The sequence below is a fragment of the Camelus dromedarius genome, chromosome 7 (assembly GCF_036321535.1).
Source record: "Camelus dromedarius isolate mCamDro1 chromosome 7, mCamDro1.pat, whole genome shotgun sequence".
Taxonomy (NCBI): Eukaryota; Metazoa; Chordata; class Mammalia; order Artiodactyla; family Camelidae; genus Camelus; species Camelus dromedarius.
In genome coordinates, this window is record NC_087442.1 from 37512531 (window position 1) to 37540385 (window position 27855).

General features: G+C 33.8%; 1 protein-coding gene across 1 annotated transcript in view; it reads left to right on the forward strand.

Moving 5' to 3' along the window:
• Positions 1-23278, forward strand: part of DPY19L2 (dpy-19 like 2) — a 76162-nt gene extending 52884 nt beyond the window's left edge. The window contains exons 16-22 of the mRNA XM_010988079.3: positions 447-493; positions 8736-8760; positions 11615-11734; positions 12595-12769; positions 15750-15849; positions 17198-17323; positions 22993-23278. Coding sequence (XP_010986381.1) covers positions 447-493; positions 8736-8760; positions 11615-11734; positions 12595-12769; positions 15750-15849; positions 17198-17323; positions 22993-23143 — 744 coding nt within the window. The 3' untranslated portion in view covers positions 23144-23278. The remainder of the gene's footprint in view (positions 1-446; positions 494-8735; positions 8761-11614; positions 11735-12594; positions 12770-15749; positions 15850-17197; positions 17324-22992) is intronic.
• The last annotated feature ends 4577 nt before the right edge of the window (positions 23279-27855 follow it).

The window sequence follows — 27855 nt, forward strand, 5'->3', positions numbered from 1 at the left end:
TAGTAATTGGGAGTTTTGAGTGAAGTTGGAATATAGACTGTGTAGATAGAGATTCCTAATTCACTTGGAAGGTCAAGATAAAATAGTCTCTCCAAGTACCTGGAGGAAGCTGCCGCCTTTGTGGAAGCAAATCCCCCACCTACAGCCCACCCGTCTCCCAGTACAATATAAACTTAAACTCTAGTAAGAAGTTATCCACATATAAAAGCTTAGAATTTTAGAGCTGAAAGATTTACTCCAATACTTTTTTTTTTTTAATGGAAAAAGAGGTTACAACTTCAGGAAATTATCTGCTTGAGGTAGAGTTGGGATCAAACTGTTCCTGAGAACTCACTTTAACAATAAGAAGACTTCTTCCTAGTGGGGGTGTTTATATTAATGAATCAGGGCATTTTAAATGTCAACTTAATTCCTTAGAAGTTTCATTGATTTGGTTCTATTCACAGGCCTTTCGTGATATTTTGTGTGTCTTATCTACAAACACTTATCTAAGGTAATTATATCATAGTTGTTTTTAAATCACACCATATTCAGTTATTAAATAATTTACTGTAATATCAGTTTTCCAGATGAATGTAATTAAACTTCAGCATTATGATTTAAAAAGGAGACATGCACCAAACTTAGATGTTTTCTTAAAAAAAAAAAGATCGAATGTATTATTCTTATGGCTATCTCTCTTTTGTGTATTTGGACTTGTTTTGGAGGTATTTATATTTGTGAATTAACTCAGTTTAAATTGATTTAGTTTAATTTTCATATACCACTGCAATTTAAAGTCAGTAAAAAGAAGTAAGCTAAAGTTTTATTTTGACAATTCTTTTTTTAACCTTCAAAGAAAGCATACTTATTAGTTTTTCTGAATATTCATGAAATAGTTTTTTTTCCTACATTTATGGTTAAAACTATTTGTTTTATCACATTTCTTTTCAGTTTTAGTAGTCACTAGAATTATGATATAAACATATATGAGAAAATATAACAACTCAAATAAATCATACATTGCTACAGGCATGAGAAGTAAATCGTGAAGAAAACTTCCTTCTGAGGAAAATCTTAATTGAACTTACATATTATGTTTGTAGATATGTAGATTTATTTTTAGGACAGTTTTAGATTTACAGAAAAATTGTGAAGGTAGTACAGAGAGTTTCCATGAATCCTATACCCCATGCTTATATTTTCAGCAAACAGTTTTGAATGGTTGTCAGAAGAACTAATTAGAATCTTACGGTTGAAATAGTACAAATTTTATTTGTTGAAATCATTTCCAAATCAAGAGGGTAAATAGATCCACTCTACTTTGTTCTACTCAGATGGACCTCAGGGAAATGTGTCTTGCCATTCTAAAAAGAGTGTTTTTAGAGCCCTGAAAACTATTCACATAAGGACTGCAAAAAAAAAAAAAAAAAAAACTTGGGATATTTAATTGGATAATAGAAGATTGAGAGGTTCATGGCAGCTGTCTTCAAATATTTGAGAAGATGTAGTCTGGAAGAAGACAGACCTGAAGGGGCCAATTGGTTAAAGACACTTAACTCAGAATGAGGTCTTTCTTGGTGATTACATTCCTGAAAGTGATAGCTCTCTCTATGTGTATGGGCAGAGGGGCCCTTTAAATCACAAAAATTACAGTTGACTGTTGAAAAACATGAATTTGAACTGCACTTATACATAGATCTTTTTTCAGTAGTAAATACTACACTACTACTAGATCTGTGGTTGGCTGAATCCTGGGATATGGAGGAACCAAGTGTATGGAGGGCTGAGTGTAATTTATACTTGGATTTTCAACTGTACCCCTTACCTCCATGTTGTTCAAAGGTCGACTGTACATGCTTATAGTAACACAGTCAGACAAAATGGTATATCAGGAAAAGAGGAAATGTTCTCCTCTCTTAGATGCATTCCTCGTTGGTACTGATTGTAAGTGGCTTTGTATGTATCTTTCCAGAAAACAATTCCAAAAACACAATGTATTTTTTTAAATGGTATTATTCTGTAACTTTACTTTCTTTTAACAACATATCTTGGACATCTGCCTAGGTCTTCCTCATACTTTGTAGTAGTCTGAACATTTTATTGTTTATCATCATGAGTGACTACTGTCTACTAAGCCATTCCTACATCAGTGAAGGTTTAGATTATATTTATCTTTTTGTCATAACAACCAATGCTATAAGTAATTAACATCCTTGTACGTATTCGTTTGCACACTTATTTCAGTGTTTAGAATATTTAATATTTGGAATATTTGAAATGAGGCTGCTTATGGGATCGTAAGATAGGAATGCTTTACAATTTGATTAAGTGCTGAGAACATATTATGTTAAGAGTGTCCATGTTCTGCATCTCCATGAACACCAGTATTGTTAAACTTTTAATATTTTCTAACTGATAGTTTTTTAAAAAGTAACTCATTTTATTTTATAAGCCTTACCACTGAAGTTTTTCTTCTTTCCATATATCTGTTAGCTATTTGTATTCCTTTTTGACTGTTAGAAGGTTGATTTGCGGTGTTTTTTTTAATATTACAGACCGTAATCTTTTGTCTACTATGTGTATAATATAGTTTATTCTAGGATGTCAGTTTATAGTTTGTTAATGGTGATTGCTTTATAGAAGCTTAAAATTTCTATACAATCACAACTGTACATTTTCTGTTTCCTGTGTTAATTTCTGTGCATAGAAAATACCTCCCCCATCATAAAAATATTTCTCCATATTCTGTTTCATAGCTTTCATTTTTTTGCCAAATAAATACACATATATTTAAAGGATACAACACATGATTTGATATACATAAACATTGTGAAGTGATTACCACAGCCAAGTTAATTAACACATTCAACAGTCACAGAGTTTTGTGTGTGTGAGAACATGTAAGGTCTACATTCTTAGCAAATACCAAATATACAATGCAATATTTTAACCATAGTTTATAATAACTGCTATCTGTTTCTCCTTTCCTATCTATTAATATTTGCTTAATATATTTAGGTGTCCTAAAGCTGGGTGCATATAGATTTAGAATTGTTATATCCTCTTGATGAAGTGGTCCCTTTATCATTACGTAGTGACGTTATTCTTTGTCTCTTGTTCCAGTTTTCAACTTAGTCTATTTCACCTGACTTTATATGTATGTATCAGGTACCCCTGGCTTCTTTTCATTTCCTTTTGAGTGGAATGCCTTTCGTCACCTTTTTCACTTTTACCTCATGTGTATCCTTAAAGCTAAAATGAGACTTATAGGCAGCATATAGCTGGGTTTAGCCACTCTATATCTTTAGATTAGAGAATTCAATCAGTTTACATTTAAAGTAATTATTGATAGATGAGGACTTATTTTTGCCATCTTCTTAATTGTTTTCTGCCTGTTTTGTATTTTCTTTCTTCCTCTGGTGCTGTCTTCCTTTATGACTTGGTGATTTTTTATAGTGGAATACTTTGATTCCTTTTTCTTTATCTTTTGTGTATCTAGGTTTTTGCTTTGTGGTTCTCATGACACTTACATAATACATTTTATAGTTACAGCAATCTGTTTCAAGCTGGTAACAAATTAACTTCAATTGCATATGAAAATTCTACCTTTTTACTTCCCCCTTCCCCATTTTGTGCTTTTGATGTCACAATCTGATATTTTGAATCTATTAACAAATTATTGTAGCTGTATTTATTTTTTAATACTTTTGTCTTTTTTATATGAGAGTTAAGTGATTTACACACCACTATTACAGTATTAGAGTATTCTGATTTTGACTATATAGTTACCTTTATTAATAAGTTTTATACTTTCGTATGTGTTCATGTTACTAATTAGCATTCTTTCATTTCAGCTTGAAGGACTCCCTTTAGCATTTCTTATAAGGCAGGTCTAGTTATGATGAGCTCCCCTCAGCTTTTGTTTGTCTGGGGAAGTCTTTCTCTCACCTCCATCTGAAGGATGGTTTTGCTGGGTAAAGTATTCTTAGTTGGCAGATTTTTTATTTGAGCACTTTGAATATATCATCCCACTTTCTCTTGGCCTCAAAGATTTCTCCTGAGAAATCTGCTGATAACCTTACAGGGGGCATCCCTTATATGAGGGGATTTGCTGTTTTCAGAATTCATTCTTTGTCTTTGATTTGAACAGTTTTATTATAATGTATCTAGTGAATTTGAGGGGTTGAATCTGTATTGGCATCGATGAGCATCATGTACTTGGATGTCCATATCTTTCCCCAGAGTTAGCAAGTTTTCAGCCATTATTCTTTAAATAAGATTTCTGCCCTTTTTCTCTCTCATCTTGTCCGTGGGGTCCCAGTTGTGAGTATTGTTTCTCTTGATAGTGTTCCATAATTCATGTAAGCTTTCTTCACTCTTTTGTATTCTTTTTTCTTTATCTTCTCTGACTGGATAATTTCAAGTGATCTGTCTTCAAGTTTACAGATTCTCTTCTGCTTGATTAAGTGCGCCTGTGATAATGTCTGTTGCATTTTTTGTTTCATTCATTGTATTCTTCTCCTCTAGAATTTCTGTTTGGATTTCTTTTTTTCAATAATTTCTATCTCACTATTGAACTTCTCATTTTGTTCATGTGTTGTTTTCCTGATTTTGAGTAGTTCTATCTATGTTCTCTCTAGTTCACTGAGCTTCCTTAAAACAATTACTTGGAATTCTTTGGCAATTCATAGATCTCCATTTCTACAGGATTGGTTACTAGGAAATTACTGGGTTCCTTTGGTGTGTCACATTTCCTTGATTTTTCATGTTTCTTGCATTGATATCGCTGCATTTGGTGAAGCAATCACTTCTTCCAGACTTTACAAACTGGTTTTGCCTGGGAAAGACCAGGTGTCCTAATTCTGAAATCTATGTTTTTTCCTACTATACTACACTGATTTTGCAAGAAAATTCTTAATTCTTAATTAAAATGTTCTAGTGTCCCTTAAATGATTTTAATTTTTTATGGTAATTTGTTTTAGTAATACATTTCACAAGAAATGACTTCATTACTGATAAACTAAATGTTTTCAGCCACCGTCCTAAGTGCATAGAAAGCAAAGGCACCTGTAGATGGACGGATGTTTGTAGTAGTGGTGAGGGCTATTCAGGTCTGCAGTGGTGAAGCTGCTAGGGACCACCTGATCTCTTTTTCTCCCGTGGGGGATGTTGTGTCTGAGGAGAAACCCCTTGGCGCTGGCTCTGACTTGTGAGTGCCCTTTGTGGTAGTGGTGATATTGGTGACTGATGGATGAGCACGCATGGAACAGCCATGTTGCTGGGGATTGGAGCTTGTACACTTGGAGAGCAACAGCAGCTCTGGGATCCGATGGTTCTAGCTGGCCTGTGGTAGTGGTGGGTGTGGAGCCAGAGGTGTCGGCATGTGCAGAGCAGGCACAGTGCCAAGGACTGCAGCATTAGCACTCATGAAGTGACAGTGGCTCCAGGGTGTGGGACACTGGTGAGCCCACAGTGGAGACAATTTATGAGACATGGATGTGCATATAGTGGCAATTTTGCACTCATTTTGCAGTATGTTGACCTTTAGGAATTTACCTTTTCCCCCTCAAATTAGGTATTGTCTCAATGCAATATTGTATAATCTTTTCCCCAGTCATTTGAAATATCAGTTTTAATCACATGCTAATAAATTCTCATATGTACTTGATACTATTTTTAGATTCTCTTTTAATCTATTTGTTTCTGAGTCAGAACAACACTATTTCAGCCCTCCCCTCTTTGTTGTTACTGTTTTTCACATTTGCTTACATTCACTTTTCCGGGAAACTTTGGAATGAATGTGCCTAGAATCCTCGTAGCCCCAGGCACTCATCATAGTCTATTGGAATTGCTTTAGATTAAGTCAAAGAGAATTTATTCTTTATATAATTGATTTTCCAATCCATACCAAGTAGGTATATCTCTACTTACAAGTGTGGGCAAGTAACTTAACCCCTCTATGCCCCAGTTTCATTATCTGTAAAATGGGAATAACAACATCAACCTGACAGGGTTACTGTATGTATTGGAAGAATTAATGTGTGAAAGTAGTTTAGAACTGCGAACAGAACAAACACCAGAGTATTATGATTATTGCTGTTGTTCTAATTCTTATAGTTTATTAAAGCTTTATAGTTTTTTTTTCCCCTCTGAGAGCCTTACTAATATTTTTTTCTTCTGGATTATATAGATTTTTTTCCTTTTTCATTGGGGGCAATTTTAAGTTATATTTGCTAATTTATCATTGCTAGTTTATAGAAAAATGTTGATTCTTATACATGAATTTTTATCCAGCAACACTACCAAACTTTCTTTTTACTTTTATTTTTACAATTGATTCTCTAGATTGTCTAGGCAGATGGTCATTATAATCTATCTACAAATAATTATAATTTCTCAGTGTTTATATGTCTCTTTTTTTCTTTGTCTTCCTGTATTGGCTAGAACTTCCATAACAACTTTAAATAATTGCAGTGATAATAGGCTTTGTCTTTTGTTATTGTTTTGTAAATGATCTTTTTTGCTGTTAGTTGTAATAACCCTATTTAGTTATGGATGTTTCCTTGTGGCCATATAAACCAAAATAATGTTTTAAATTAAAAGTCAGGCACTCTGGATTTAGAGACTTGCTTGCTTCACCAGTGTGCTATTGAAACACTTTTCCCTTCTGACCTACCCTCACTTCCCATATTACTCTGAAAGAATCTGAAATTTTAGCTAGATTTTATAATACTTTCTTTTTAAGAAGTCTCTCTGAACATTTAGATTAAAGACAAAAGCAATTTATGGACTTGACTCCAAAATTTTACTAGTTTATTCGGCAAATAAACTGGTTCTTAACTGTTTCTTGTATTTCATGCTTTCTCTGTCTTAGATTCATAGAGTACCTGTGCTCAAATGATGTTTTTTAGAAAGAGTGTAGGGACAGCACACTTTCTGAATGCCTTTTTGTTTGAAAAATGCCTTTCTTTTGCCGTCACATTAGATTGATGGAATAGTTAATGGATATTTCTGGGTTTTATTCAGAATTTTGTAGATATTGCTTCATTGTTTTCTACCATTGAGCATTACAGATGAGAAATTTTGTACAAAGTTTTGCTCTATGGAAATTTATGTTTTGAAGGGTGTGTGTGTGTGTGCATGCGTGTGCACATGCATTTCAAATATTTATTCATAGTACATTTTAATCTGAACACTCAAATCTTTCTTTAGTTTATGGGATTGTTATTCTGTCATTTTTTGGCTTATCTTCTCTTTTTTGAAAATCTATTATTGCTTTTATCATATTATCTATTTTTTTCCTCTTATGTTCTCAGAGAATTCCATGACTGGGTCTTCAGCATTATCAATTTTAGCTGTGTACATTCTGCTATTCAACCTTCTTTTGAGGTTTTAAATTAGGCAAAAATGTTTTTTTCTCAGAATTTCTAAAAACTTTTTTATTACAACTTGTTTTAATTGTATGGATGCAATATCCTCTTAAACTTCTGTGAAGATAATAATTGGAATTACTCATTTAATACTCTATTAGTTCTTGTATTTACCCTTTCTTGAGAGGTCAGTTCATTTGCTCATTTATCTTACTGTTTCTCTTTCATCCTATTTGTGTCTCTTGACTTGGTTGTATATTGATATTTTAAATCAGTTACTAGATTTATTTGTATCAGTAGTCGTTGTTGGAGCCCTTGGTGATTATAATACTTACTTACCTACTAGGCCTCTCCCTTAAATGCAACAGCTCAATACACGATTCTGCTGTGACTGGCAGATTTCAGGACAAGTGGGAACCCGTTCATCCACTCCCAGCTCCACTCTTGACTGCGTAAGTCAGGAAGGAGCTGCAATGGTGGCAAAATAATTTGGTTATTTCACTACCATTCCAAGAGGACTTTCCCCCAACTACTGTTTTTAAAAAACTTACTAGATCTGTGTGTGCCCCTGGACTTCTTATACTCCTTACTTTCCTGCTTATATACTGTCATACTTCTCTCTCCAAGCCCAAAATCCATGTGAGAAGGCCTCTTATTCTGCATAGCCTTTTTATAAAACTGAAATATTGAGTCTTTTCAGTGGAGCAATAAAATAGGCAGTCTCTTACCTCTTGTCTGAATCTAACATAAACTTTATGAGGATAAGAACAGTATCTATGCTATTCACTCTGTGCTCACTGCACAGTGCCTAGAACACAGTAGATGTGCCATTAAATATTTTTAGAAATATATATTTGGAAAATGTGTTAGACAATATTTCTGGTATTAAAAATATTTTTATGCTCTACTCAGTAACTTTTATTCTAGAAATTTATCCTGAAGAAATACTCAGAAATGCTCACGGAGTTTTATGTACAGGGATGTTCATGTTGTTTATAATTATGAAAAGTGAAAACAACTCAGAAGTCCCAGCAGTGCTTATCTAAAGCATTGTATATCCTGTATATAGTTGAATATTTAAGAGAAAATTTTAAAAATTAATTTATCTCTCCAGAGGTACAGTCCTCAGCAGTCAATAGAACCTATTTTATCTTAAGCAAAGAACAGCATTTTGACATACTTTAAATAGGATGACTTTAAATCATGCCTTTTAAATTGCTGTAATTTTTAGTAGTGTTGTCTAATATTTTTATTTATGCTCCTAAGTAGTTTAAAAAGAATTACATTTTTAAAATATAAGAACAAATAAATGGAAGTTTGTTTTGATGTAATCATAGTATAATGGACATTCAGTAAATAGAGACTATTTTTGTTTTATTCCAGAAAACAGCTCCTCGAACATGGCGAGGTAAAGCTTTCATTTTTGTCTCTGCTAGATTTGTGTATTATATTCTAGTTCAAGGATAATTCACAAAGGTATAACGTTGCTGCTGACACACCGTCAGCAGTGCTTAAGTCGTTCAGCACTGGTAGTATATTTCTGCTGATCCTTCCCACTTTTTAATCTGCTCTCAGTTTTGAATAGTAGTAGGGACTTGACAGCCAGAAGGCTGATTTATGACCACAGAGTACAATTAAATTACCTTCATTCATTCATTCATTTATTCAATAATAATAAACATTAATTTCTATTTCTAGCCCACTGAGCTATTCAGCTACAGACCATCAGGGCAGGTACTGTGGCCCTGTGACTGGTGGCTTTCTGCCACATACAGACGTGGTGGTCAGTCGGTTACAAGTTTAGCAGTGTTATCAGGATACAACAGATGGTATAGCAGTTTTCCTACCCTCAAATATGTCTAACTTTTCAGTGGAGAACAAAACAGGATAGCATTTTTTTATGATGCTAAATTATTTTGTGGAGTACAAGAGAAAGATCAGCATGAGTTGGAAATATGACTTCCTAAATAACAGAACTTTGAGCCTTAAGAGAAATGACAAAGTTACAAATTTGAACTTAATAGAAGTAGCTTATGATGATGACTAATATTTTTGAATCGTTACTATGTGCCATGTACTGTACTATTTAATTCTCATTATAATATTATTCCCACTTTGCAAAAAAGAAAATTATGTTAATTAGATGATACGAGCTGTTACAGAGATAAATACTAACACTGAAATGACTTACCTCAGTAGAAGTTTAATTCTTTGCTAACATACAGTTAAAACCAGAAGTTCCTGATTAGCAGGTGGCTCTCCAACAAGCAGAATTATGACAACGTACAACTAATAATTTAGGTTTTCTGAGTATTCGGCCGAAAGGTAGGAAGCTTTCTAAGGGTAAAAGTCAGGTAGTGCAAACTCATAATTACAGTATCTAGATAATAGAGAACTGTCATGCACAAATGGGTTTAGACCAATTTTGTACAGTTCTAGAGATGTGGAACTTACAGGAAAACATTAGTTCAGTTTTAGAAAAGATTTTCTAACGTTTACAGCTACCCATCTTTGTAATAGGTACTTCTAGGGCATATTCATTTTCAGGAAATAGTGAATATTCAGTTCATAGATTTATGGGAGAGATCCCTGGTTTGGATAGATGGTTAAAGTAGGTGGCCCACATAATCTACCAATCTGTGATTTAGTGGTTCTGAACAAAAGGACCGATTTGGGTATGAAGTGTGTTGTTGTCTTTCTTCTTTCCACAACATGTTCCTGATTTTGTCCAAAGATGAGTTTGACTGAAAAAAAAAAATGAAGGATTGATTTTAAAATAAATGTTCCACATTCCAACTTTGGGTTCAAGAATTATTATAGAAATTAACAAAGTCCATTTTAAACATTATTACTTTAATAAGGAACAAACAGCTTTAGGCACAGTTTTTGACATTCTGTTTTCAATAAAAATTATGTATTTCTGATTATAAAAATAACACATGCTCTAAAAATTTGAAAGATGCAGAAAAACAGAACGAACCTCTGTTAACTTTTTAGGTATATTAACAGCCTTTGCTCCCTGTGCATATATATACATACATAGATGATTTTCACAGAATTAATGTTGTTCTGTAAGTATAGAGTTTTATACTCTGAAAACATTTCCATGCCATTAAATAATCTCCCAATATATAATCTTTTAATGGCTGTATACATGTGGAAATGCAATAATTTGCTTATTCCTATATATTGATCACTTACATTATTCCTATTTTTGCTGCTTAAAATCCACTTCAGTGATCATCTTTGTAGAAGCATTTTTGTATTTTCATTTTTCCCTTAAGTTAAATTCCTGGAACCAAAATTTAAGCAAAGGAGTTGATCTTTTCTAGGGTCTTAATAAATATTGCTAAATTACAGAAATGTACCCATTATTTCAGTGTATCTTTTCATGGCATTCTCTCAAACATTCAGTATTAATTTAATATTTGCCAATTTTATAGATAAAATATCTTCTTATCTTTACTATTTAATTTGACTGTTAGTGAGTTAGATCATGAATAGTTGCACTTACTTTTGATTGCATTAATTCTTTGTCCATTTTTCTAGTTAAAAGTTGGTTGATATTTTATGAATATGTCTGTCAGGAAAGTTTTGTTTGAAACCTTTGCTCAGTGAAATTCCATCTTAATCAAAATAGGGTGTCCTACTAATTAGCCCAAATATTTATACAATTCTGCTACTTATAAAATAATCTAGTTTGTGTTAGGATTTTTGTTGCTGATTGAATGACACAAATTTGTGAAGCATCCCATATTTTCGTGTCTCTGTGGCTCCCTTCCTCACCTTGTGTAGGACCTTGCTGAAATACCACCTTCTCAAAGAGACCCACTCTCATGATCCTACTTAACACTTGCAACTTCTCCCACCTGTGGCCTCACACCACACCCTACACTCCAGTCTCCTTCTTCCGCTTCCTTTTCCATAGCACTTGCCACTTCCTGATGGACTGATAATAGATTTTGTGATTGGCTATGTCTGTTTATTGTCTGTCTCTCCTTACTAAGTGTACTAAAATGTGAGCCTCACAAGGACAGGAATTGCTCACTGCTGTTTTCTCCAAAGCACCCAGAACAGCACCTGGCATATGGCAGGCATTTAATAAATCTTTGTTGAATGAATGAATAAATATTAGTAGGTTATTACTAAGTTAAAAGTTCCTTATCCTAGTGAATGGTAATAGTGTTAACATACTTTATTTTACATATATTACTTTTTAAAAATATTAAGTGAAAATGTCATTTTGTTTTTTGTTTTTATAGCTTATTTTTCACACATTGCAGTTTTTTGCATTTTCTTCCCTTGCCATTTTAATTATGAGGCTGAAGCTGTTTTTGACACCTCACATGTGTGTTATGGCTTCCCTGATATGCTCTCGGCGGGTAAGGCACTCATTCTTGTATAACTACAGCTATGACAACTATAGCAACTGCAGTGTAGTTACCATGGCTTTGCTGAGTAATCCAAAACTAAAGCACTAGGTGTTTTTATCTTAAGTGATTTAAAATGTTAATTCAAGATTCACTATAGAGTAAGAAAAGCAAATTCTGTTAGTATCCGATCAACAAATGCAGTTTTTTGAAGTTGAGGTCTGTGTAAGAGTTTCTTGGCCCATCAAAAGTACCCTCAAGTGCTCTTATAAAGCCAGAGGGGATGCAGTGTAATTACCCTGATATTGTCCTGTTGGGCTCCAGTAATCCCTAGGAAAAAATGTCAATTTTGGGTTTCTGTTACTGTATCTAATATACAAAAGAGCTGGACAAAGTAGCTGGAGTTTTGGGACCAAAGTACTTCTAGAAACACCTTATTTAGTTTTGATTATGAGTGTCTTGCCTTAGAATATCATAAACTTATTTTCCTGAGAGAAATATACATGTTAGTACTAGTGAGGTTTCCCTAGTTATTCGAGATGTCCATAAAAGGCAACCAGATGTTCCAGGATTTAGTTCCAGGATGTTTCAGAATTGTGATTTGCTAATCTGCATCCCTGGTAGTACATCAGTACTAGAAGGATCAGGTATTCCTTCTTTCTTTTGAAAAGAAAGAAAGCTCAATTTTTTAACTGGACTCTGTAATTCCAAAATATTTGCTGTTTTTAAACAATGGGTGATGATAGTTCTGTATATTATTTGTATCAAATGTTCACCCAGCTTGGTTTAAGTAGAAAGGTGAGAATGTATTATTGACCCAATAGTACTCTTCATATAGGAATTATAAATAAATTTCGTTTCTTTCATTTCAGCTCTTTGGCTGGCTTTTTTGCAGAGTTCGTTTTGAGAATTTTATCTTTGGCATTCTAACAGTGATGTCATTACAAGGTTGTGCAAACCTCCATAATCAATGGAGCATAATAGGAGAATTTAATAATTTGCCCCAGGAAGAACTAATACAGTGGATCAAATACAATACCAGACCAGGTATGTAGCTGTTTATATGTATAGCTAGTTTTTAAAAACTATTTAATTATTGTATGTTATATATACACTTATATATATTGTATAGTTATCATTTCATATATATATGTGTGTGTATATGTATGACATTTTAAAATGCATTCATACGTTCACAGATTTTGAGCATGCTAATTGCAGTGTTCATTAAATCAAACCTTTTCAAAAAAGCCATTTTGTGTCAAAAAGAATTTTAATTGACATAAAAAATTAATGATCGTTCACAAATTATGTGCTGTAACTCTGAGACTATTATTGTATTTTAACAATAACGGTGACACCTTAAAGAAAAAAATCTTTAATAACAAACTTTCACACCTTGTGACGGGCCGCTGGAGAAGATATTTTTCACAGCGGGAGGGTTAATGGCACCCCTTCTATCACTTCAATCAGTGCGTACTCTGCTCCATGTCTGTAAAACCACTCACATGCAGAAGAGTTGAAATCTTGGATATTCTGTTTTCTTCACTAACTCATCTGAAAAAGATGAGTATACATGCTACTTTTAAACACTCTAAAATATTCTTTTTAGCTTATCTTCTTTTGTTACTATCTTTATCCAAAACCACGTCAAGCAGATGGACATTTATTTCACTTTTAAATACCTTTCCAGAGAATAAATCTATCCTATGATATTTTCTGTAAGTAATCTATAATCTTGTCCTAGACAATTTTTGATGTTTAATAATCTTCTCTGGCACAGGTTATTCGCTATGGTTTATTTAAATTTATCCTGTGACTCTTTGAGCCAATTTTCTTTTATCTCTTATTTGGCAGTCATCGTTTCACTAATCAGCCATCATTAATGTAATCTTTGATAAGCTTTAACTCAGATCTATTTGCTAGTCTATGGTTTTCAAAGGCTATAGGTGACAATACCTCATCACTTAGAGCTTCCAAGCTAGTTTAATCAGAATTGTTGAATTAATCCTCTGCTGGCCTTTTTCCTGTAGTAATACAAGGTAGTTACTCCCTTTGCTGCCCCTTGTCCCTCCCCAGTTACAGCTGTTTTTCCAAAGCTTTAAACAGTACCTGCTCTTTTCATCTTTTCTTGTGTCTTTCTTTGTTCCAGTGTTTGTCTTAGGTTCCTGGCACAGAGAGCCTGTGTTTGGCAGCTTATCCTTCTAGTGATAACTCCCACAAACTCCTACCTCGTCTTTAGCCACCTCTTCTTTCTTCTTACCAGTCTTCCTGATCCCTGTGTTATGAGTTCTGTTATGTTTACCACATGTTTATTTAAAGCAGCATGAAGTTCTATAGTAAAGGTGGTAATAGGGCTTACATTCAGGTCTACCTGTAAGGTTGTGTAGTTTGTGCATGACACAAAGGTGCTCAGGTGAGAGGACAAGTGGGAACTAAGATCCAGCCTATGGGCCACTTACCGAGTCTTGTGTTAGTGAGGCTCTGTCAAGTTTCAGAAGGGATGCTCTTTTCTAATACATGCAGTAGGCTAAGGGGAGAGTTAAATATTTGTGTAAAAATCCTATTCTTTCCCTGTCCTGCTCATATTTACTTTACTGCCAAGAGGAAGGAAGCTGGTGGGGGTATATCTCCCCTTCTCTCTCTGCTGCAGGTGGTTTCTTCTCAGTGGTTCCAATTCTTGCTGGACAGGCTTACCTAGTTTCTTCTGGACGATCCTGGCCCTGGGCTTCGGGTCCCGCTAGCCCAGGGTTTCTCAGCCTTGGCACTGTTGACGTTCGGGCTGTCCTGTGCATTGGCTGGACAGCGAGCAGCATCCCTTTCTTCTACCCGTGGATGCCAGTAGCACTTCTCCCCTGCAGTGTGCCAGCCAGAAATGTCTCCAGAAGTGGACGGTGTCTCCAGGAAATAAAATCGTTTCTGACTGAGAACCACTGCTCTAACCTAGGAGTTTTTCATCATTAATTATTAAATGTTAAAACAGCAGATACACATATATTTCAATTTATTTATATACTTTCAAATTTAAAGCACATAAAGAGATTTCCATTCAAAGTTACATTTAGAATGCTTCTAAAGCATGCTTACTTTTTTTGAAAGTAAATATTCAGTTATTTACAGTAGAGCTGAATAATATGCCTTGTTATTAGTTATTTTACTGTGCTGATTAAAAATGATAATAACCATCCTAATTATGTAATCATTTATTATACAAAAGTGCCAGAAAGTAAGTGTTTCGTCTTTTTGTCTTCCAAGAGAAAGAACTGAAACTGAAGCCAGGTAGTAGACTTTGCTGTATCACTAGTTATAACCAAAGGCAATACATTTATACATGCTGTTACTCCAGAAAGTACTGCTGACACATAATGAAATGATGTGATGAAATGTGTAAGTTTATAAAGTCAAGCAGAAACTAAGGAAACTTAGTTATGAGTATTTAAAAATGATCTGAAGGAAGAAAACAATACTTTCATCTGTCTAGTCCTCAGGATTACAGTTTTCAACCCACAGGAGTCATTTTAAAACATATACCATAAGACTTGCCCTTTATAACAATCTCTCAGTTCCTAGAACTTTAAATTATTGGAACAAGATATGAAATTTTAATTCTTTCCAGTCCTTTGTGTCTTTGTAGTACTGTCTCTTAGCATAGTGCTTCTTAGCATAGTGCTTGAACATGGCAGGACACTGTAGTGAAGTGGCTAAGAGGCTGGGCCTTGATACTTCCCAGCTGTGCAGTCTTGGGCAAGTTACTTAACTAATAACAGAACCCATTTCAAAACTGTGCAGATTGAATTGTGTACTCCTAGTAAAAGTATTTAGCAGCTCCTGTAACAAAGATAACATTTAACAAAAGTTGGTTGTTATTATTATATAGACAGTAAATATTAAGTGAAGAAAAAGATTGCCAACAATGTTATTATTTAAATATATTTCATCTTTCTTAATTTGGGTTCATATATCATAGATGAGTAACTTTTGGTTTTCTTTAAAACATATCGGTAAGGACTATAATCTTGTTTTGCAGATGCTGTTTTCGCAGGTGCCATGCCTACAATGGCAAGTGTCAAGCTCTCCACTCTTCACCCCATTGTGAATCACCCACATTATGAGGATGCAGACTTGAGGTGGGAACCTACAGAACACTTCAACCAGATGCACTGGCAACTTCTACTGACTCAGGAATAGGGACAGTTTTTACGTACACACACACACACATACACACTCTCATCCTCATATTCATGCCAGAAGTTTAAAAATGTATAATAACCATCCAGAAATTACAGTATGTACCTGTTGACCTAAAGCAACCTTTGTAAATCTCTGAAAACTAAGAAAAGCAAAAGGTGATTTTGCTCAAAGTGAAAAAATATGTCACATTTATGACTCACCTCATAAGGTGTGTTTCTGTGGGTGTGTGCATTCCAGTACAACTCCTAGGTAGTAGTGATAAGAAGGGGGATGGATTTGGCTCATGGCCGTGATTTGGCTCATGGCCATAGTTTGCCAGCCGCTGCTCTAGATTCCACAAGCCATCTGCCTGATTTAAGAAACCATTCTTGATCCTACTGGTGGCCAATGACTAGCCTTTTTTTAACAGATAGAAACAGTACATGAAATTTGCTATATTAAATGCTTTTATGAAAATTTGGGGTGCTCTTTTGCTAGCTGATGATGAGAATTTTAGTTTCCACTGGGGTCTGAAAGTTTTGCTTTCCTTAAATGACTGACTTTAAAAAAATTATTTTAATCATTCTAGTAATTGTCAAGATAAGCATTTTCTTTTAATGTGTTTTTGGCCTATTATTAGAGGTAAAATTTTAAATTATTTAAAGTTTTATGTCTGGTTGTGGAGATAGGGCATCCCACATGCTTAAAATTCTAAGAAAAGTCTAATGCATAACTGGTAATTTGTTCAGGATTTTATAAACTCCCATTTAGGGTTAAATCATCTGTTGTACCATATTTTGGTAAATATCCTTGTCTTTCAAGCTTCTGTTAAGTTGCTTTCTCTACCTGACTGCTACCTAGATGTCCACTGTTTAATTTTTCTATTTGCTACATTCAGCTTGAACATGTATGCTTTTCAGAGCTTCTAAAGACAAGCTTATGTACTGAAATCTGTATTTTCATTATGTTTGGCTCCTATCTGAATGTGTTCCAGATTCATTACAACTTATGCAAAGCAAACTTTATGTTCTGAACTGTTATGCTGCTACCTGTGTCTAGGCTCTAAATTGGTTTATACACTAAAAATCACTACCTGCACAATTCAAATTGCTGCAAGTTTTGGCACATGCAAAATATAAGTAGGAATGTGGAAATTGCTATCCCCAAAATAATTCATGCTGTCTGGGGTCATATATAACTATGCTCTATCCGGTAAGCACTGAGATTTTAATTTGCTAGCAGAATTTCTTTAGTTAATTCTATTATCATTTATGTAAAAAAAACTTAACTTGTTTGAATTTAAAGGGCTCGGACAAAAATAGTTTATTCTGCATATAGTCGAAAATCTGCAAAAGAAGTGAGAGATAAGTTGTTGGAGTTACACGTGAATTACTACATTTTAGAGGAGGCATGGTGTGTTGTGAGAACTAAGTGAGTATGAGCCCTATGCTATATGATACGGTCTATTTTTAGGCAGCAAATGTTTTACTTTATTACAGCAGTCATGATTCTTTAAGAATTTTCATTTTAAATTAATTCCATTAAATTTTACTCTGGCGTTTTATTTGTTTATTTGTTTTTATTTTTATATTTTTTAATACAGGTACTGAGGATTGAACCCAGGGCCTCATGCATACTAAGCATGTGCTCTGCCACTCACTGAGCTATACCCTCCCCCCAACCCTGGTATTTTATTTAAAATTATTTCATGTAGGAAAGTAAAATTATACTATTACTTGAGTATAATCCAATTTCAAAAATTACAGTGTACTTTAGTATCCTAATTTTTTTCATTTTAATTTTGACATCTTAAATGTAGCTCTTTTCCATAATTTTCACATTTTTATGGTAACTTTTATTAGATGTATGAAATACAGATTTGAATTTACAACAAAGTGAGATATTGGCATTCTACTACTAAAGCTGGATTACAGTGGATTTATAGGACTCATAAGAAAAGTTTCACATAATTCAAAAAGACATAATATGACAACATTTCTAATTAAAATATTTTAGTTTCTAAATTTTGAATCTCTAGAAGTACATAATATTCTAAGATGTGTAATGGGTATCTTGAAGCCTTTCTTTAGTCTCCTTGACTTAAGAAGTCCTTAATTGTATTAATTTTAACATTAAGAATTTTCATTTCTTTTATAGATAATTAGGAATTGGCTATAATAGATTTTTGAAGAGCAAAGTTTAGAAATTTTAGTAGCTAATTTTTGTATCTAATTTTCATATATATTATATATATATATCTAGGAAGCAATGTTACCTTGCAAAGGAATAAATAGGAATATCATATTGTACATGCTTATCTTATTAATTTAATTTGAAATTTAGTAAGACAAAGTATACTTTAAAACAAGGCATATTACCACAAATAAAAATGAATATTTTATAATGACAAAGGATTAATTCATCAAAAATATGTAGCAATTTAGCATACCTCTAAACAGAGCTTCAAAGAACACAAAATAAAAATGTGTAGAACTAAAAGAAAAAGATAAGCAAATCTTCAATCATGGTTAGAAATGTTAACATTCTTTTCTCTACTGGGAAAAGTAGATAAAAAGTAGTCTGGGATTTGCAGATTCTAACTACTAACATAAGATACTTTTAAAAAATAAGGTCCTACTGTATAGCACAGGGAACTATATTCAATACCTTGTAATAGCCTTTAATGAAAAAGAATATGAAAAGTAATATATATATGTATATGTGTGTGTGTGTGTGTATATATATATATGTATATATATATGTATATATATAAAACTGAATCACTATGCTGTACACCAGAAATTAATCCAACATTGTAAACTGAATGTACTTCAGTTTTTTTTAAAGTAGGATATAAAAGAGATGAACAACAAATGTTATCAAATAACCTGACCCAACTGACACAGAACACAGCAGGAAACAGCTGCAGAATACACATTTGTTTTAAAAGGCAGGTGGAATGTTCACCTAGAGAAAACACATGCTGGGCTGTAAAAATGGTCTCAATATGTTTAAAAGATTTAAAATGACACAGAATTAAAATAGAAAACAGTAATAAATAGATACCTAGTAAGTCTATACATATTTGGAAATTAGGCGATAAACTTATGGATAATTTGTGGGTCGAAGTAAAAAACCACAAAGGAAATTTAAAAACACTATTTTTGCTTGAATAGAAAAGGAGTCTTTTAACAATGTTGCTGATCTAACTGGATATAATATATAGAAGAAAAATTAAACCGTGACTCATACTACAATACACCATACCCAGAGATTAACTTGACATGGATTACAGAGCTAAATGTAAAAATCTGAAATCATAAAGATTTCTTAGACTACAGAGTACTAGCCACTAAAAAAGTCAATAAACTATATGTATCAAAATTGAAATATTTTCCTCAAAAAGATATTTTTAAGAAAATAATAAGGCAAGCCATAGACTGGAAGAAATAGTTGAAAGCATGTATCTGACAAAGAACTTATAAGTATAGTTTATATATAAAGAAATTATACAGATTAATAATAAATGACAATACAATTGAAAATGGACAAAAGACTTGGAAAAACATAATTCACCAAAGAATATGTGTAAATGACCAATAAATACATGAAAAGGTGCTCAAAACTGTTAATGTTCAGGACCTGCAATTTAAAACCACAACAGATACCAATACACATACTCTTAAACAGATAAAAATTTTAAAACTAAAATACCAAACGGAGAGGGTACAGAATAATTGTAAATCTCTTACATTGCTAATGGGAGTGAAAACAATACAACCATTTTGGAGAACTATTTAGAGGCGTTGTAAAAAACTTTAAGTGTATATTGACCTTATCACTCAGCAGTTCCAGTCCTAGGAATTTAAACAAGAGAAATTAATACATCTCTCCAGCAAGGATGTGAGAGCAGCTTTATTCATAGTAGCTCAAAACTTGTATGTAACTTCTTGCTTTTACTTTGCTGCTTTTAATATTCTCTTTTTATGTTTAATTTTTTGCCATTTTAATTACAGTGTGTCTTGGTGTGAACCTCTTTGGGTTAATCCTATTTGAAACTCTCTGTGCTTCCTGGATCTGGATGTCTATTTCCTTTCACTGGTTAGGGAAGTTTTTAGCTATTATGACTTTAAAAATGTTCTCTACCCCTTTTTCTCTCTCCTTTTTCTGAGACCCCTAAAATGAGAATGTTAGTATGCTTAATGTTTTCTCAAAGGTCTCTTAAACTGTTTTCATTATTTTTTTTCTTTTTTCTGTGTAGCGTCAGTGATTCCCACTGCTCTGTCTTCCAGTTCGCTGATCCATCCCTCTGTATCATTTAATCTACCAATGGGTCCTTCTGGTGTAGTTTTTAATTTCAGTTTTTGTATTATATAGCTGTTTAGTTGTTTATATTTTCTGTCTCTCTGTTAAACTTCTTACTGTGTTCATCTATTCTTCTCCCAAGTTCTTTGAGCATCTTTTATGATTACCTTGAATTTTTTATTTGGTAGATTGCTTATCTCCACTACACTTAATTATTCTTCTGGGGTTTTTATCTTTTATCTTTTTTCTTTGTTTAGAACATATTTCTCTGTCACCTCATTTTGCCTAATTGACTGTTATTTTTACTATGTACTTGGTAGTCTGGTTATGTTTTCCAATCTTGGAGAAATGGCCTTTCGTAGGAGACATCTTTGTAGACATCTTCGTAGGTCCCAGCAGTGCACTCCCCTCTGGTCACCAGAGCTATAAGCTTCAGGGGTACCCCCTGTGTTTGCTGTGTGAGCTCTTCTGTTGTGGCAGGCTGAGAACTGTGAGTGGTCTGGTAGGCATGGCTGACCCCTAGACCTGGTGGTTGCCATTCCCTGCCTTGTGTGGAGGCTGTTGGCCCCTGGTGAGTGAGGCCAGATGCTGAGGCACCTGGGTCCAGGGCCCAGGGTATGCCAAAGCTGATGTTGGCTAGCTGGTGAGTGGAGCCAGAGGCCAGGGAGTCCCAGGAGAAGTGTCAGCCTGCTGGTGTGTGGGCTGGGTCCTGACATGGCAGGCTCTGGGGCAGTCCTGCGGCTGATGTCCACTGGGTGTGTCCAGGGGAGTCAGGGGGTCCTAAGGCAGCTCGCCTGCTAGTAGGCAGGGCTGTGTCCCCACCAAGATAGCTGCTTGACCTGAGTTCTCTCAATCCTGGTGCCAACAGGCTGGTGGGTGGGGACAGGTCCCAGTGCTAACTAGAGGAAGAATTCCACAGTGGCACTTGCCAGCACCAATGTCGACATGATAGAACAAGCGCCTCAAAATAGCTGAGCTCCAGTTGCTTCCTGTCTCTCTAGGAGGCTCTCCAAGATCAGCAGGCAGGTCTGACCCAGGCTCCTTTCAGATCACTGCTCTGCCTGGGTCCCATAGTGTGCAAGATTTTGTGTGTGCCCTTTAAGAGTGGAGTCTCTAATTCCTATAGCCCTCTGGCTCTCCCAGAAGTAAACCCCACTTGCCTTCAAAACCAAATGTCCTGGAGGCTCATCTTCCTGGTGCAGAACCCCCTAAACTGGGGAGTCTGATGTGGGGCCCTGATCCTTCGCTGCTCTGCAATTATAATTATCTTCCCATTTGTGGTTGCCCACTTGGGTATATGGGTCTTGACTTAACCACATCCATGCCCCTCTTACCTGCCTCATTGTGGTTCCTTCTTTATATCTTTAGTTGTATAAGGTCTTTTCTGCTAGATTCCGGTCTTTCTCATCAATAGTTGCTCTGTAAATAGTTTTAATTTTGGTGTGCCCATGTGAGGAGGTGAGCTCAGGGCCTTACTGTGCCCTTTTGGCGCTCCTCCTTGGAAATAATCCAGTTTTAATCGAATTTTAATGTTAAGTAAATTGTGATACATTGAAGATGCCTGCTATAATTCCTAGAGCAAACCACTTTAAAAATGCAAAAAATAACTAATAAGCCAATAGATTAATTAATGGTATAAGAAAAAGTTTTTACTTGACAAAAAAGAAATCAAGAAAGAGAAACAGATGATCAAAAAAGATATGAAACAAATAGAAGAAAAAAAATGGCAATCCTAAATCAAACCATATCAGTACTTGCAGATGTGAATGGGGACTAAACACTCCAGTCAAATGTCAGAGATTGACAGACTGAATACAACAGCAAAACCCAACTATGTTCTGCCTATAAAAGCTGCATTTTAAATAAGAGTACATGAAGGAAAGGTTGAAGGAAAAAGGATAGAAATGCTACCATGTGAGTAATCATGTGTGTTACGTGTACTAGATATGTATTACCTAGCATCTACTGGAAAAGCAGAACTATGGTGCAGAAAGGAAATCAGCGGTTGCCTGGGCTTATGTCTGGGAGAGGGGATTGACTCTAAAGGGGTACAAGGGAACTTGCTGGGGTGTTGGAAATTTTCTATATTGTAATTATGGTGGTGCTTACATACCTATACACATTTGCCATACTTATCAAGCTTTACACATAAAATGGGTGAATTTTATTGTGCATAAATTATACCTCAATATAGCTGTTAAAAAAAATAGAAACCAATTTTACCTGACTTCTTCCCTTTAATGACTGTCATGCAGGGTTATTCTGTAGTGAGAAATATTATCTCATTCAAGTCCACTCATAGAACTACCCAAAGGGGAAAGGGTTGAGGGGAATAAAGTTGGCATAAGAACTACCCTTCCCTGCTTTGGGCTGTATATGTTTTCATGCTAATCCAAGTCAACTTAAGCTCAAAAATATGAAATTCATCAGGAATTAAATTAACTTGCCTTTAATTTGTCTCTTTCTACTATAAATGGGCCTTATGTTTGGATGGCAATATCACTTATAAACTATATTTCATTTATATTTCATAAATAATATATTTATGAATGTACACTGAGCCGTGGTTATTTGATTCAATAATACATTGGTTATTTGGTTAAGTGGAATATGAAAATGCAGCATACTTCGATTTTTAGTTTAAATGTTGAAATTATATTTTTTGAAATGAGGCTTTAAAATCCTTAATTTATTAAATAAACTAGTCTCTAAAAACTAAAAAACACTTAGTAATTATATTTCATCTAGATATGAATACATTTTAATATAGATGTATATGTGCCAATTTTTTTCAGACCGGGTTGCAGTATGCTTGAAATCTGGGATGTGGAAGACCCTTCCAACTCAGCTAGCCCTCCCTTATGTAGCGTCTTGCTCAAGGATGCGAGGCCTTACTTCACCACAGTGTTTCAGAATAGTATGTACAGAGTATTAAAGGTTAACTGAGAGCGAGACCACCCTTTACACCGTGGTGCAAAGAAGTGTGACAAAAATAGCCACTTTAGTTTATTTACATTAATAAAAATCACAAGCTTTAATAAGGGACCCTTAAAAAGAAGATAATAAAAATGATCTAAAGTTTTTCTGAGTAAATTATTTCATTATTTTCTATTGAATGTCCACCTTATTAAGCTTGTCATATAAATGACTAAATCATTTTACGCCATAAACAAATCTTCATCTTAAAGTTTTAAAGAAAATATATATGTAAAAGAACAAAGAAATTTAATAAATCAAGGATTTGTAAGTCCTTTTGTATCCAACTAGGTGAATTGCTTTAGATTTTCTCTAGTACCAGGAGGTACCAGCTCAAACTCTAAACCACTTAGACTTAATGCAGTTTCTGAAATGACACTTCCTTAAGATCCCAGTACTGATCACAACCTCTTTAACTCTGTGAGAAAATTTGTTTGTAACCATGTGTTTTTTAAGGTTTTTTTGCTTTTACTAGCCTTCAGGAAAGATCTTTAATAGCTTTTAATGACTTTCTTATCATTTAAAGGTTTTTTTTAAAGCTTATTTTGTAATGTTTTGAATCTCTTTAAATTTATTTATCCAACCAGGTATTTTCCACTGATTAGTTCTCAACTTAAGTTCACCAAGTTACTAATCTGTCTTTGGAATCCAGTGGTTTTTCTTTTAATATCCAAGTAAAGTAAAAACTGTTACAGGACACAGCCAAATTCAGGGGTTAAACATAATCAGAAAAGAAAATCCAGTTAAATGTATCAAATGAGATTGTAAGAGTCTAGGTCTTGAATGAAGCAAAGGCATTTTCATCTTGACAGCCCTATGGCTCATTGGACATAGTCTCTTTTTTTGGTCACCATCTTTTATAATAGTATGTTTTTAAGTCTTCATTTCTTTTGGTTTTGGATGAGGAAGGTGATGTTTTATAAATCCTCTTCCCCAATATAAAACCTTCCAATAATAATGCTTTGAAAAGTGGTAAATAGTTATCTTGAAGAGATTGTGGCCAAATGGAAAGATAAACATTCTCTCTCTGCTTGGTATATATTAAATATGCCATATCTATAGTATTTTAATGTGCATCTTCTTTAATCGTCTTGGAATTCTTGTAATTCCCTTATGTTTTTGACCCTCTACATTTGAGATAACAAAATGAGTTAATTCCATAGATTAGTTCATTTATAATAGTAGAAAATTATATATATATGTATATATATTTAAAATATATACAGGAAGACCAATAAAATTATTTTTCAACTATTATAGTCGTAAAATATTTTAATACAAGATACAAAACAGCTAAGAAAGCATACCAAGTTTTATTTATATTTGCATTTTCAAATAATTCGTCTTGTTATAAGTATGGGGCAAAGAGGGAAAGGAGACATGATACCTAACATTCATAAAAATTGAAATACATTTTGGGTGATATTTTCATAAGAAATATTTTTTAAAAGTTGGTAGAATTTTGTAAAAGAACTGTATTAACTAATAAAATATTCAATATAAATATAGTTACATGGATTTATATATAGGGAAACAAAATTATTTTCAACTTTTATAGTTGTAAAATATTTTAATACAAGATACAAATCAGCTAAGAAAGCATGACATATTTTACTTATTTTAGCATTTTCAAATAATTTGTTTTGGTGCCAGTGTGAGGCAAAAAGGGAAAAGAGATAGAACCTCTAACATTCGTGAAATTAAATTAACACATTTTTCATGGTATTTTCATAGGCAACATTTTAAAGAAGTTGGTAGAATTTAACAACAAAAATGGATGAGTTGTATTAACTAAAAATGTTTCATATAAATATAATTTATTAACGTGGATTTATGTTATTTTCATGTGCTATTTATGTTTAACATTAAAAAAGCCCTTGAAGATCCTTTGTGTGTTTTCTTTCCTCGTTCTTTACTAAGAATACATTTAGAAATTGAAATCATTCTGACATGAAGGTAGAAATCATAGTGTCCTGGATTTATTAACCATATTTACATTGGCAGTGATCTTTCTTAGCCATTTTAAAACAATTCTGGGTATACCCACACAGAAGGCAGTGTAGTGTGGTGGAAATAATGTGGGCTTTGTAACCAGATGGATCTAAGTTTGAATCCTGACACTTCCACTTACTAGGTATATTACCTACCATCCATCCAAAAATATTTATTGAGCAGTTACTGTATGCCAGGCACTACGCTAAGCTTGGTCATGTTACTTGACCCTATCAACCTCAGTTTCTTCACCTATAAATGAGAACTCACAGTATGTACTTGGCAGGGTCATTTTAGGATTCACGAGATAATGTGTTAAAGCACATACAGGCACTTGACAAATGTTAGTTCCTTTTGTTCTCTCTCCCTCACCCGCTAATAAGCAGTTTAGTAATATGTTACACTATAGGTTATCTCATCTCGTAATTCCAAATAGTCTTACCTTTATTTAGTGTCAGTAAACAAGAATACCAAACTGTTGCTTACTTTTATATAAATTATCCTATTGGATTCTTGCTTCCATATGTTGTTTATTTTTTTAAATCTGAAAACTATGCAAGAATGTTGTGGGTTGAGTGATGGATAGGTTTTTCCTCAATGCAAGGAAGCATCTTCCTATGGTTATATTTTTGGACACTTACCTGAAACCATGATAGAAGTGAGTTGTGCACAAGCTGAGCAGCCCCCTCCCTCATCCAGTTGTCAGAAGCTGATGTACAGCTTCAGTGAATAATATGTGTTGCACTCTTGCTGCTAATAGACAGCACATCAAAAAGCAGTACTTTTCGTAATAAAATTATGCTTATATTTTCTACATTTCTATTATACAAGCAACACAAACTTATATGGAAAATTAGTTTTGGAAAAAAACAGGAAATTTGAAAGATGGGAAAATATTCACCAGGCACCAGTAACATTTCATGGTTTTCTTCCAACCTTTAGGCATAATTTTTTTGCTTGTTTTCTTCTTTTAATATAAATCATTGTATGCTTTGTTCTTCATATAATAAATATGGAACTGTTATACAAAGACTATTTTTATAGGCTACGTAATATCCTGTTTTGTATATAAATATAAGCATGGATATCTCTGTACATAAACATATCTTTTTGTTTAGCTATTTCCATTTTTGCCAATACATGGAGGTAAATACAGAACATAGCAATGAGTATCTTAGTACATTAAGAATTTTTTTTAATTTTCAGATCATTTCCTTAAGGTATATTCCATAAAGTTAAATTTCAATTAAAAAAAATGTGGATACCTTTAAAGCCTTCAAAGCAGTTTGCCTTAAATTACTTCTGCCAAAGGATGGTATGTACCACCAATAATCAGCGTATGACAATGCTCTTCTCACAACACTCATTTGCATTGGTTAGCCTTATTGAAAATAATTTTTGCTAATTTGTGACAACCCAGAAAGGTACTCATTATTACTTTAATTTGCATTGATACCATGGTTTGTGTGGTTGGGTACCTATGCATATACATTTCCTCTTGTCTCACCTCTTGACATCCACCCGCATTTATGGATGCCCCACCTAGCCCTGAGACGGTGTTACAGACGCTCCCTGTCAGCAACTCTGTCTTGTTATTCACTGTTCGGGGAAGCTGATAAAACTACCATATGAGCTTGTGTATTCTTACTACTCAATAGGCTGGAGATTTTGCTTCAAGCTGTGTAAAATCGTCATCTACTTTGTGCCACATCCAGTATGTCTATTTAACATTAAATACCAAGTTTAAAACTCTCAATGCTTCAGCTGTTTAAATAAGGATTCACTAACCATAATTTCATGTTTGGACACCATCAACTTTGTAAATTTTGTTTTATGTGTGAAACTACTTTAACCATTATTACTGATCTAATATGGACTGCTTTTTATAGTATAAGGAAAACAGAATTATTAAATTTTAAGTAGTTTTTGGTCTCCCATGAACTAACAGAGCTTTATACGTGCCCACTATTGTCCAGTAAAAACTCACCTATATTCTTATTATTTAGGAAGTATATTCCTTGGGGCTCTGTTCATATTTTTTGATAAATCCACTGAGTCTCCTCAAAAGGGGTGGGGTTAGAGATAAGGGAGAAGAAAAAAAATCTCTGAAATTTCTTATTAACCAGGATAAATAAAAGGAAAATTTGAAAAGAATGGATAGGAATATTACTTCATGTACAAAAGCCAAATTAAGATGGTCAAGGACTTCAATGAGAAAGGCAGAACTTTAAAACTTTTAGAAGAAAATTAGAGAAATGAAAATATCATTTGACAAAATGTACAAGTCTGGTAATAAGAATTTGTGAAAACAGGGAGCAACAAGAACTCTCATCAAATTGTGGTAGCAGTATAAATTGGTACAGCCATGTTGGAAAATAATTTGTTATTGCCTAATACATTTTAAAGTATGTAGTCCCTGCAACCAATAATTTTACCCTAAAAAATGTCTGTGTAAATATGCGAGGGAAAATAATTACAAGAATGTCCTGGAAGCATTATTTGTACCCAGTGAAGGGAGCTGAAAACAATCTAAAGGACCACAAGCAGAATGGATGAAATGAACTATTTCCATGTAATGGAATATTGTACAGGAATTAAAGTGATCTATTCACATGTCAATAGGAATGAACCTCAAATATAATGCGAAGAATAAAAAACTAAGTTATCCAAGGTGGTGTGTGTACATATAT